This window comes from Gracilinanus agilis, chromosome 6 (genome assembly GCF_016433145.1).
Source record: "Gracilinanus agilis isolate LMUSP501 chromosome 6, AgileGrace, whole genome shotgun sequence".
NCBI lineage: Eukaryota > Metazoa > Chordata > Mammalia > Didelphimorphia > Didelphidae > Gracilinanus > Gracilinanus agilis.
The window spans coordinates 126,827,516-126,841,128 of NC_058135.1; the positions used below are offsets into that span (position 1 = coordinate 126,827,516).

The 13,613-nt window shown below is 39.9% G+C and overlaps 1 protein-coding gene across 4 annotated transcripts in view; it reads left to right on the forward strand.

Annotated features, from left to right (window-relative positions):
- The window catches only part of SLC10A7 (solute carrier family 10 member 7), a 323,901-nt gene that overhangs the window by 264,188 nt on the left and 46,100 nt on the right, over positions 1–13,613 (forward strand). For 3 of the 4 annotated variants that reach the window (XM_044681402.1, XM_044681404.1, XM_044681403.1), the window contains 2 exons: positions 10,391–10,556; positions 12,635–12,686. In XM_044681402.1, the coding sequence (XP_044537337.1) occupies positions 10,391–10,556; positions 12,635–12,686 (218 nt within the window). The remainder of the gene's footprint in view (positions 1–10,390; positions 10,557–12,634; positions 12,687–13,613) is intronic. The other variant, XM_044681405.1, reaches the window with a different exon arrangement.

Sequence of the window (13,613 nt, forward strand, 5' to 3'; positions counted from 1 at the left end):
TGAGGTGGATGGAAATTGGGTGTCTTGTCCAAGGTCATCAAGTTGAAATGAAAATAGACAAATGAGAAAAAAATCACTCTTGCATACATGAGTAATGGTAGAATAATCCTGTTACATGTTATATGTTATATAGACAAATGTATGACTAATGAATGTTAAGCAGGTAGGGAGCACAGTGGGCAGAACACTGAGCCTGGAGTCAGGGAGATCTGAGTGTCAGACACTGACTAGCTGTTTGACTCTGAGCAACTCACTTGACCCTGTTTGCCTCAGTTTCCTCATCTGTCAAATGAGCTGGAGAAGGAAACGGCAAATCACTCCAGTATCTTTGCCAAGGAAACCCAGATGGAGTCACCAACAGTCAGATACAACAATAAATGGCAAGTTTATTCTAGCTTCTGTATGGTTTTCCTGAATAAAAAAAAAAAAAGGAAAATCACTAGCATACAATACTATTTAGGAAATATCTGTAAAATAGATTTCTAGGAAGACCTAGAATTGTCTTAGAATTGGACCGAAAGGTCGATCTTAATGATATCTTCTATATTGTTGGAGTGAAGCCTTTGTCATTTTACTTTCACTTTCCTATGCTTTTTTCAGTTGGGGTTTGTAATTACATAGGGATCTCATTAAGGACTGGGCCAAGGTTTTTCTCAATATATTCCAAAAGAAGAAAGCACCTTCTCTGTAACTCATAGTTTTGTTGCCTCCTGCCCTTAGAGGTTAGTGATCTGTGCAGGTCCCCCAGCCAGCATGGATTAGAGGGGGGCCTTGAATTCAGGTCTTCTTGATTTCCTGGTAGGCTCTCTGTCCTCCTTGAGCTCTGCTAATAATATTGCATAAATACATCAGTCAGATGTGATTGCATCCGTGTGGATGCTTCTTCAACCAATGCAGGCCCCGATCCATTTGTAATTTAGTATCTAGGTCTTAGAGAATTGCCTAAAACTCAGAGGGGTTAAATGGTTTCCACAGAGCCATACAGACTATTAATCTAGTAATAATGTGTCAATGCCAAGACTTACACCTACGGCTTCTCACCTCCTGTGCCAGGCCTCAATCTGCTCTGCCATATGATAGCTCAATTGAAATCATATACATACATATATATTTTTAAATCTATAATTTCCTCTTGATGGGCTTTAGGAAGTTTAGAGTTCCTTTCCTATCTTCACTTGAGGTAACAGGAAAAAAATCTTTCCTGTTTAATTTCTTTTCTTTCTTTTTTTAAACCTTCACATTCTGTCTTAGAATTGATATCAAATATCAGTTCTAAGGCAGAAGAGTAATAAGGGCTATGCAATTAGGGCCAAGTGACTTGCCCAGGGTCAAAAAGGATGTATCTGAGGCTAGATTTGAACCCAGGTCCTCTCATCTCTAGGCCTGGCTTTCTGTTCACTGAGCCAACCTGATACCCCTCTAATTTCTTATAATGAGTGATCCTCAACATGTTGTTTTAACTTTTATTTTCTCATGGAAACGTGTCAGATATTGAGTGGAATTGTGCTGAACCCCTTCTTCGAATTTCATTCTACAGACTACACGCCCCAAGGAACATTCAAAAAAGCGAATGTTGAGTTAAATTTGATTTATTCCTCAAAGAAAAATATAACTTCTTTGTCTCTTGGATTTTAAACATGGAGAGAGGACTGAAACCAAAACAAGAGGAAAATGCACAGAATGCTGTAAGAATACCTTGTGATCCCAGTGGAATGATAGTAGAGGAATTATGGACCTAGCATAATGCTGAGGCCTTAACTGCATAATCGGCACTTAAAATAGCAAAATAGGTTCACACAGCCATAGGTTGGTAGGTCCTTGTTGGCCACTTGATTAAAAATCAGACCATACAAGACTTCTCGGAAGAACATTTTAATGGCATCCTCTGTGATAGCCTCAGATCAAATACAGAGCACATTAAGTCGTTCTCTGGAGGTATAACAAATACAGCTGGCAATTCACAGCTCCATACTTTGTGTGTCACAGACAATATCACTTTAGCACCACGTTTATTTTCTTGGTTCTAGAAATCAATAATAGATAGTAACTCATAGTTGGGATACAGTCTTCTTTATAGGCTTAGGGAACATTTCAAATACCAATGGTATAAATAATCACACACTAAAGGATATATGGAAGAGTAAGAATTGGGTCAAAAGGACTAAATTTTGATACAGTTTTTATCAACAAGTGACCTCTGAAATGATAGGAATGTATATTGTTATCAATAGCAAACTGTGAGGAGACCTTTTTATCCCATCCAAATAATAAGTAGTAAAATATTTTTTAGGTGTAGATTCTTTCATTTACATCACTGTAACTTCTCAGTAACTGTCACCACTTCTGTAACAGAAATAAAGTGAACCAGTGCTTGGACCGTGTCTGACAGCACAGGCTTCATTTAGTCCTAAGGTCATCAGCAGTTGTCTGGAGCTGAGATCATTGCATCTATCAGATGTCTTTTACAGTGGTTTTAATTTATATTATTATGGCTATGTATATTGTGTTTTCTTGGGTCTCCTTATTTCTCTCTACATCAGTTCACATAAATCTTCTAAGTTTCTCTTAATTCCTTACATCTATATTTCTTAAGGTGCAAAAACATTCCAGTTATATTCATATACCGCAGTTTATTCATTCCCCAATCAGTGGGCATCCACTTGGTTTCTTCTTGTCATTTGGGGACATTTTGTTTCTGTTTTACATTCTATCAATTTTTCCTTTCCCTCATTAGATTGGAAGCCTCTTGAGCAGGGGCTTATAGGGACTGTATTTTGCTTCTTCTTGTATCCCTAGTGGTTAGCCCAGTGCCTGGCACATGGAAGGCACTTAATAAACATTTATTGATTGGCAATTTGGCCAGGGGTCTTTGTCTGAGTTGCTTTCTCTTTCCTCTTAGAGTCCCTAAGGTCCCTGTGAATTTTAACTCAGCGTCCATCCAAATTATCAGTGATATCCTATACCCAAAAAAATCACTTTGTTGCCTTGTCTGTGAACATATTCTAATCCCCCAGGAGAATAGAAGTGACTCAAAGGCAAGCTCTGCTTCATTTTTGGTTGTTTTTTTTATGTCCTCTGCCCAAATAGTACTATAACCTTGCACATAGCAAGTTCTTAATAAAAATGTTTGTTGACCGAAATTGAATTTGCAGAGTTGACAGAAAACAGAAACAATGAACACTGCTGTAGTATTTCCTTTCCTCTTTTTTCTCCATATCTAAATGCTTGTGACAAATTTTTATTTTATACTTTTTATTTAAGAGTGATTTATGATTAAATGTTAATGAAATAGAATTTTCACCACCTTTCATCATATTCGACTAGCTCAGGCATTTTTCAAAGCAACAGACTTTGAAACCCACTGTTTTCTATGAATTAATAATAAAAAAGTATATCTGTGCATTATTAGTCATTCATTCTCTGGTCTCTCCATCAGCGATTCATTTTCCAGTTTAATGTCGGCACTGCTGCTTTTGTATTAGACCTCCCTTAACTAAAGTTAAATTAGGAGGTATTACACTTGCACCCTCCTGCAAACTCTCGAATTATATTGGTTGTATAAATGGGAAACTATCCCATTACCTTATATTGTTTCTGGTTAGAGGGAAATATTGGTTACATTATTCAGTGGAATACATTGAGAAACTGGGTGGTCTAAGTGGGAAAAAAAGAAACTGAGACAGCAGGCAAGAGCAACGGGTTCTAATTCCTGCCCCTCTACTAAATTCTTAAGACAGTCTACCTGTGCCACCTGTATGTCAGTTTTCCTGCCTACAATATGTGACCAATAATATCTTTCTTCCTAAGGGACTTCTATGAGGAGAGAAAGAAATGTCCCAAATAAATATCAGTAGGGAAAGTTCCAAATAACAAAGAGAAAGTATGAGATATAGCATAAACTAAAGCACCCCTAAACAACACTAATTAAACAAAACCAGAGATTTTATCCATCAACCAGAAAGCATTTATTAAGTGGTTACTATGTGCCACGTGCTGAACTAAGGGCCAAGAATACAAAAAAAAAGTCAGATTTTTCCCTTAAGGATCTTGTGTTCTCTAAGAAAGAATAGAATCAGGAAAATGTTTAATTGTTCAACGAATGCTAGGTTTTATTGGGTTCTCTTCCAGTGGCCCAAAGAATGGATATTGCACAGTTTTTCAGCTGGATGTTGCTTAAGTCACAAAACCTAATAAAGAGGAAAGAAACCATATGTATGTTGAATAGGATACCACAGTGGCATCCAACTCAGATAGGTGACCACTTTGCTGACTTAGAAAATCACATATTAAGATTACCTATAGTCTACTGTATTTTGATTTATTTTGTTAAATATTTGCCAATCACATTTTAATCTGGTTCCAGTCTCTCAGGAATGTTGCAAGCTATGTGTTCAATACTTATGAGCCAAAAAAAAAGCAGCAAAATTGCCACCATGCATTGTCATTCCCATTCAGAAAATATTTGTAAAATTTAAAGATAAGAAAGAAGAAAAGGCAGAGATGTAATGTTAAAAAATTGGCAGACTTAAAAATTGGCTATAAACCTTCAAAAGGAATCTAGGATTAGAGGTAATGTGGCATAATGAGTAGAGTTCTGGGCTTGGAGGCAGAAAGACCTAGGTTCAAATCCCACTTTGCATACTTACCTGCCTCTACTTCTATGTCCTCTGGGGAGTTTTTAGGAAACTGAGATCTGAAAAGTAACTGGTGGTGGGAGCTTGCTAACATGATAAAAACACAGCTCTTTCTTCCTCTTCCCATAATTATTTTAGGATATCTTATAGGATATTTTAGGATAGTTGGGGCCAGGCCCAACTCCTTGGAAATGCAGAGGAGACAACAACCCAAGTTTCTCTTTTTGTAAGACTTGTGTCTTTCCCAGAATTTACACTAAAATAAAAAACTGAAGAATCATACCAAAGGACTAGTATCAGAGTTCAATGTCATAAGAAAAAATTACCATTACCACCACTTCCTCCTCAACTCTCTTCACCATGAAAGGCATAAGAGATAATAAAAACTCATGTAATACTTTCAGTTTTATTAGTTCATTGAGAGTGAACAAATCAGCATAAAGCCTGATAACAGATAGGATTGTTCTCTACACTAGAATGTTGTTTTTTCTGTCTCAGCATGTTGTTTTTTTTTCCTCATGAGAAAATAACTGGAGCTTTGCTATCCAGTGCTCCTAGCAAATCTTTGCCTCCTTAAGATTTTTTTTAAAAAAAAACTCTTACCTTCTGTTTACAGAAGGATGGCAAGGACTGGGCAATCAGGGTAAATGGCTTGGCCAGGGTCACGCAGCTAGCAAGTGTCTGAGGTCAGATTTGAACCTAGGTCATTTCCACTCCAGGCCTAGTGCTCTATCCATTGTGTTGCTCAGCTGCCCTTCCTCCTTAAGATTTGATTTTTTTAAAAAATCCTAAAGGTCAAGGCAGTGAACCTACAAGTTGGGTAAAATTGGCATGAATCTTGTTCCAATGGGAACTGAATGGAAAGTGTCTGACTTGTAGGTCTTAGAAGTCCAGGAATTTCAAAGGGCTTGAGATTTAGAGGCAGCCCCCTCATTTTACAGGAAAGGAAACTGAAACCCAGTTAAATACATACCTCAAGGACCCAGCCAAGGTGGTAAGTTTCATAAGAGGGCTTGTAACTCTCACACACACACATACCCTTTACCACCCAGTTTCAACAGTGCAGCATTTTTTAATTGCAAATTTTTTTAATTGATAATCTGGGTACTTTGAAAACCATAGACACTTCTGAGAATCAAAGGATCTAAAAAATAAGATACATTTGAAGCTAGTTGCAGACCCTGCCCACATATTAAATGATCGATTCAGCACCTCACAGAGCGCCTGGCACTTATTAGGTATTTGATGAATGTTTGTTGATTGATTAGTCAATGCAGAGAAAATACTGAAGATGAGACTTGAATAAAGTGAGTGGTGTGGTGGCAGACAATTCATTGTTGTGATTGTGTCACCTGGGGTGGCTCTAATCTGATATTCTCCTTTGCAGTAGTTAATTCTTCTCTATTTTTATTTATTATTATAGAGAGAGAATCTGGGATACATTTCAAAGGGAGGTGCTTTCTTTGACTCAGGAGAGGCAGGTGACAAACAGGCTGCTTTTCTCTTTTCAGTCTCCTACCATGGCCTGTCATAAGAAGTTTACTTTCTCCTGCAGTCATTGGTCATTGGTCATGAGGTCCTCAGTTTTCCTGTCTACAATATGGGGCTAATAGTATCTTTCCTCCTAAGGAACTCCTAAGAGGAAAGAAAGAAAATTGGTACTACTAAAAATCACTAGGGAAAGTAGAGTGTTGACGTTTGAAGCTGTCTTTTAAGGTTTCTAAATATTATCCGTGATTTTAAAACAGTTTTTATAGATTGTCTGGTGCCTACTTCGTAATAATAAGATGCTGAAGTTTTCCCTATTCCTCTCTACTTGCATCTTTTTGGGGACAGGGCAAAAGGATATTTTAAAAGGAATTTTTATTTTCATTTTCTCTAGGACTGGGGCCAGGTAGGCTGTGGAATGTTATAATCAGTGGATTTCTGTAACTCACATATTTCACTTCTAAAGTGTTGTCTGCTTGGGATAGCATTTAACAACAACTGTAAAAGTGCTAAGCAGAATATGGGGCCAGGGTTAGACCCCATCACTTTTTACTGGGTTTATAACCTTAAGCAAGTCATTTTTCTCTGGATCTCTGTTTGCTCATCTGTAAAATGGGAATAAGGGAGAGGTTGAACTAGATGGTGTCTAATGTTTCTTTGGGTTCCAAATCTACATAATTTCATATCTCATTTCCTAGAGGAGTTGATTTTAAACTTAAATTTGAGTACTACTGCTTAGTACTGCCCCATGTAAGTTTATAAAGTGTGCTAAACTGTAAAAATAACCTTTAGAAATTCCTCTGCTATCAAGAGACTTCCAAAGAACCATGAATTTGACCCAAAATCATGATTCTCACTTCACCAGTAGTCCTAGTGTCTAGAATCAATATTTACACACCACTACCACCTGCCCCCAAAAAAAAAAAACCAGAAAGCCTAGCCATTTGAAAATTCACTTTTTGGTGAAACTATTTATATTCTCCATAGCAATGAAGCTTGGAGAGAAAAAAAAACATAATTAGTTTATGCTTTTTGTCTATAACCAGCATGGTTAAGCTAGCCTTAAAGTTTTAGAAAATTCTTCATATAATGAATACTAGTTGTAAAATATGAAGATTGAGGTTTTTGAACATTTCAATATGATTTTTCTTAAAAATGAGAGCAAGAGTTATTTCATTTTGGATTTCCAAGTTGATATATATATATATATATATTTTTATGCTCATTTCTTTTTATATACGCCTAGGCACCTAGGTGGCAGAGTGGAATAGAGCACCAGGTCTGAAGTCATAAAGACCTAAGTGCAAGTCCAGGCTCAAGCATCTACTAGTTGAGCAACCCTGGGCAAGTCACTTCACCCTGTTTATCTCAGTTTCCTTGTAAGTCAAATGAGTTGGAGAAGAAAATGGTAAACCACTCTAGTATCTCTGCTAAGAAAACCCCAGATGGGAGTCACAAAGAGTCAAACATTACTGAAATGACTCAACAGCATTTTTATAAACACTTTCACAGGAACTCTCCATTGTGACATTGACAACAAATAGCCAGAGAAGCAAAACCCATTTGATAAAACAATTGCATCTCAAAGTATTGGCATCAGTTTACTCCTGTGGTTCCCTCCTATTCCACCAAGGGAAGGAAAGTATATTGGAATGACTGTTTTATGGGACCAAGACTGGTCACTGCAATTAATAGGAGGTCATCTGCCTTTGGCATTGTCTTCAGGGATCATGGTGGATGTCTCTGCTGTTCCTCTGGTGCTGCTCTGGCTTGGCTAGAACATTTCATGCGAGTCTCTCTCGAGTTTCTCTGAATTCTTCATCCTTGTCAGCTTTTAAGAATGCTGTGACATTCCGTTACATTCATATGCCATGATTTGCTCAGCCTTTCTCTAATTGATGGGCACTCCCTTTGTTTCTGGTTTGGGGACACCACGAATGCCATTGACCATTTGGGGGTATCGTCCCCAGTAGTGAGTTATTTGGTACAATTGTAAAATTGTGTAATTCCAAATTGTCTTATAGAATGGCATGACTAATTCATAGTTCTACCTATAGGAAACCAATAAGAGAACAGATAAAAATCTGAGACTCCTCTTTTGACCCCTTTTGTGATCCTTGTAATTTCTTGTTGAAAAGTATTGTGGCCTTATTGAAAAGCTTTATGTTCCTATCAAACCTGAATTTAAAGGGTTAACACAGTAAGGATTGCTGCTACCTGGTATAGCCAAGGCCAAAATCAGCGGGACGATTTGACCCTGAGAGGGATACTTCCCAACTTGGCTTCCCGATAAGAAGCCAGTCAAAATTCAGCCTTGGCCTTGGTCTATTCTGAAGCCAATGTTTTGTGTTTTGATGTGACATAATTTGTAACTTCTGCGCATCTGCAAAGTTTCAGGGGGGTTCTTTTGTGTGAAATGAGTCTTGAAATATATATAATAAACTCCATGCTCCTGGAGCCAGAGCTGGAAGCATGAGGTAAAAGACAACTCCCTTGTCCTGTCCTTATTTCCTTATCAACTAAACTGTCCTTATCAGATTATCAGAGATGATAAAGAGATCTCAACATCTACCAACAGTATTTAAGTTTGCTTTGCTTCCCTCCAACAACAAAAAAGCTCTTCCCTTTTTTATTATCTTTGCCAGTTTGACAGGTACCTGAAGTCTCAAACCTGTGCTATTTCCCAATTTATTAAGCCATTGTTCATCTAGTTAACCCAGTGCATATTCCCATATTATTTTCAGAACTTGCTGAGATACAGAGGATTTGAATAGTAGAGATGAATTATAATAGTGATAAGAACTAGCATTTATATAGCACTTTAAAGTCTGCAAAGCATTTTATGTAGGATATTTCATTTGATCCTCTAATTACCTTAAAAAATTGGTGCTGGTATGTCCCTTTTGCAGATGAGGAAACTGAGGCTGGGAATCACATAATTAGCTAATGTCTGAGGCAAGATTCACACTTCGGTGTTCCTTCCTCTAAGTCAGATGCTGTGAATTGTGCTGTGTGGGCAGGCCAGAGTCCTTCAAAGCCTCTACTTGTGGACTGACCTGTAGAAAAGGTCCTAGTTAGTTCTCGAAGAAGCTTGGAGATTATCCAACATCTATTGGCTAAAGTTTTATACTGTGAGTTTTTTGTTCCATTCTCAGGTTTCTGTAAAGTGTATTTGGCTGTGAACCGAAGTCTTCTTTTTCAAGGCATGTTAATGATAGCAGATTTAGGAGAGAGGAGAACCCTATGGCAGAAGTCTGTACAGGTGCCCTGACCTCATTATTACTAATGGATCGTGGTTGTGCGACCCGCCGGGCTATTTCAAATTCAAGTCACACAGAGTAATCGAATGACAAGTCTCTACTGTAGTACTAAGGATAGAGCTTTAAAAGATTTCACCCCACACACACCCACACCCATTAAATGAAAGTTTTAAATAGAAGTTAACAGATGGTTCTCAAAGCTAGATTCATCTCTACTATTCAGATGCTCCATATCACAGCAAGTTCTGAAAACGAAGGTGACTTTTATCATTAAACTTTCATTTTACAAGACTCTTGCTAAACAACTTCAGATTCTACTTCTCCTCTCATGGTGAAGTCATGGCAGGTTCGCTCATTTTCAAGTGTTAATTCTGGTATTCTAAGAGCATGCAAATGGCATTTGTCTTTGGATTTACAAAAACTCTAGATATTCAGAGTTTGAATTATTTAAACTCCCACAACACATGCACTTTTTGCTTTTCAAGCATGAGTTATAATTTAATTAAAAACTTCTGGTGCATCGCTGGCTTTTTAAAATATTAATATGTTTCATGGATCACTTTAGATTATCTGCCATCATGAAATTCCTAAAGATGTCAGATTTTTAAGATTCCCAAAGATGCACTTGGAATGGTCTGTTGAGGCAAGGGGGACAGTGATAATTGCATCCATCCATTAGGATCAGCAGAGGAGATAAACTTTGGGGAGGCTTAATGGGCATGTCTCAGTGACAGCTAGCAAAGAACATTTGGCATGATTAAGGATGGATTGGAATGCAGTTGAAAATATACTCTCATTATGGACACCCAGTGGAAGTTGCCAGTACAAATGTTAAATTCCCCAGAAGAAGAGTTGTGGGGCAGAGAAGCTTTGAAATCCATTGTGGCCATCATCCAAATTATTCTCTTCCCTTTATGTCTTTCTGCTGTCACATTCACTTTGTGCTGCCCAGCTGGGCGCCTGAAATTCTCTGAAATAGAGGCAGACCTGTTGCTTTCTCTGTTTCAGATCGTCCGAAGGTACATCAAGGATTGGCTGGAGAGGAGGAAGCCTCCGTTTGGGACGATCAGCAGCTGCGTCCTCCTCACCATCATCTACACGACCTTCTGCGACACTTTCTCCAATACCAACATTGACCTGGATGGCTTCAGCCTTCTCGTCGTTCTGTTCATAAGTAGGTTGGGTGCTCCCCACCGCCCCCCCCCCAGCCCAGTCCTCAGGGGGGCAGCGCACCACAGTCTTTGTTAACAGCGGGCTGGCCGCGATGCCCCTGGACCCCTCCCCAGCTTTGCCATGAGCAGCCACGCACTAATAAAGCCGGCATTAGAGTTAGACAGAGACAGCTTTCTGCCCTGTGTGCCTGTCGTAGGGCCAGGGCCAGGCAAGCCTTTGCATTTGTATTCAGTGGGAAGCCGACCTTCTGATCGTGAAAACGGGGAGAGTCAGACCTACATTTCTGTTTTTGCTCTGCCTCTCACTGCCACTGTAGTTAACTTAAGACCAGGGCAAGTGGGGCAGCCAGGTGGCTTTGTGGATGGACAGCCAGGCCTAGAGATGTGACGGGAGATCCTGAGTTCAAGTATGGCCTCAGACCCTTCGTCACTGTGTGACCCTGAGCAAGACACTTAACCCCCATTGCCTAGCCCTTACCACTCTTCTTCTGTCTCAGAACCAATATACGGTATTAATTCTAAGAGAGAAGGTAAGGGTTAAAAAAAAAAAAAAAAAAGACTGGAGCAAGACAGGCTCTCCCACCTCAGCTTCCTTGCTTGTAAAATGGGAATTGGAGTTAAAAATACTTCATGGAGTTGTTCTGAGAGTCTGAGAAAGACTCCTGAGGAAGGTAATGGGGGTGCACTCGTTCCCCTCATCCCCAGATCATGAAGAATTCTCTCCTTATGCGGGAGCTACGGCTATCCTGTTAGCCTTGCCTAGCTTCCACCTCAAGTCCTCTGCTTTTGGCCATGGAGGGGCCCTGGAGGTTTGCAAGGCCGTGGCACTGAAGTGCCAGCTCAGGCCAAATCCCCCAAGCGTGAAGGCTTTCTGCAGGAACCCAGGGCCGCCATCTTGGGCTGCATTAAGAGAGGCGTAGCATCCAGATAGAAAGAGGATCACGTTGCCCAAGGCTTCGCCTGGAAGATGGTGTTCCTTTTTGGGTACTGTGTTTGAGAAGGACTTTGATGAGCCAAAGTGTGTCCAGAGAAGGGCAACCACCATGGTGACTGCTTTAAGCTCTTGACATGTGAGGACGGGCTAAAGGGTCTGGGGATGTTTAAACTAGAAAAGAAAATCCTTGGGAGAAATGTGATTACTGTCTTCCAGTGATTGAAGGGCAATCATGGAAAGAAGAATTAGACTTGTTCCCTCTAGAAAAAAGTAGAATCAATGGGTAGAAGTCAGAAAAAGACAGATTTAGGCCGTTAGACCACAAAGTTCTTGCCAACAGATAGGGCTGGAATAGAATCCCTTAATAGCAAGTAATAATAGCTCACATTTATATAAGTCCTACTATGTGCCATGCATTTTATAATTATCTCATTTGTTCTTCATAACAAGTCTGGGAGGTAGGTGCTATTATTATCCCTATTTTACAGAGGAGGAAACTAAGGCAAATGGAGTTAAATGACATCCCCAGGGTCACCCAACTGGTCAGTGGCTGAGGCTGGATTTTAACTTGTCTTCCTGACTCCAGCCCAGTACTCTATTCACTACTCCACCTCAGTGCCTTGAAAGGTGGGGAATCTGTCTTGCTTACTCTTCAAGTAAGACTGCACAGCCATCTGTTGGGTGTGTGGTTCATGGTGGCAATTCTAGTCCAGTTTGAACTGGACCAGATAGCGGCTGAGGTTCCTCCCAAATCTCGAGTTCTGTGATTCCCTGAGTGTGCATCTGCCTTCTGTGCACCAACCCGACTTGCTGTCATCCAGGGCAGGCTGCCTATAGGCAGGTGATGAATTTTTAGAAACCCTGAATGGCAACTCACAAAAGACATTGACTCAGTCATAGATTTAGGTCTGAAGCCATCCCCGAGGTCATCTAATCCAGCCATCTCATTGGATAACTTAAAATGATCCTGCAAAGAGTTTGAATGGTTCCACCATGGAGCACACACAGCCTAAGCCTCAGCCTTCCAACTCCAGAGCCCCCTGGCTGCCTCTCAGGCCCCTCCGCCAAAGGCACCAACAAACAATGAACGTGAATACACCTTTGATCTTTATAATGCTAACTGCATAATTTTCTTTTCTCTTTCAGTTTTTTCCGTTCAGCTGAGCTTTATGTTTTTAACATTCTTCTTTTCCACAAGGTACGTGACTTGGTTTCTGGTGTTTGTGCCTTTTTCTCCTGAAAGGTGGGTCTCAGACTCTCTGAAAAAGCCCCTCCCTCCCCACCACCCCACCCCACCGCATTTCTAGAGATGGGCAGAGACCGGCCTCACTGCCTCTGTCCCCACCTTCCGGCCCTGCTGTGTCCCTCCGGCTTGTCAGGCCCCACTCAGCTTGCAACCCTAGGTTTCCTCTCTTTCTTGGTGATACAAGGAATCAGCATCATGGGAACATCTGTGGGAGTCATGGACCCAAAGAATGTGAGGAATGAGCCTATGATGATGCATTTCAGTGTTTTCAAATGCAGGTGTGCCCTTGAAAGTCAAAGGAGTTTTAAAAAATAAATTAATAAAACAAATAATGGATGATTTTGTGTTTTATAAAAGGATTCTTTGCAAATTAATCAGTTAATAGCCATTTATTAAGTACTTCCTATGTGCCAAGCACTGTGTTAGGTGATGGAGAACAAAAGTGAAATGAGAAGCTTTTGTTTCTTTACTTCCACCTCTTGGTTTCCCTGATTTTCTTCATGACACGATTTAAATTACATCTTTTCCAGGAGGCCTCCCTTTCCCACCCTCTCACTTCTAGAGAAGGATACCTTCCATCAACTCCGAATGTGTCTTTTCTGTACCTATATATAAACATTCTATCACCCGAAGGGCATTGCCTTGAATGACAGCTCTTTGGGCTGTCGTGCCTTGTTAAGAGAAAACACGAATTCCCAAGGCACCAAGGACCAAGCAGAATACTTTGTAAGACCTGCTGCATCGTCCTAACTTTTATGTCAAGAATGAGTCTTATCCCCTTTCCATGGCATGTATGTGTGTGTGTGTGTGTGTGTACATATATATATATATATATATATATATATATATATATATATATATGGCAGCCCTCCTAGGGGA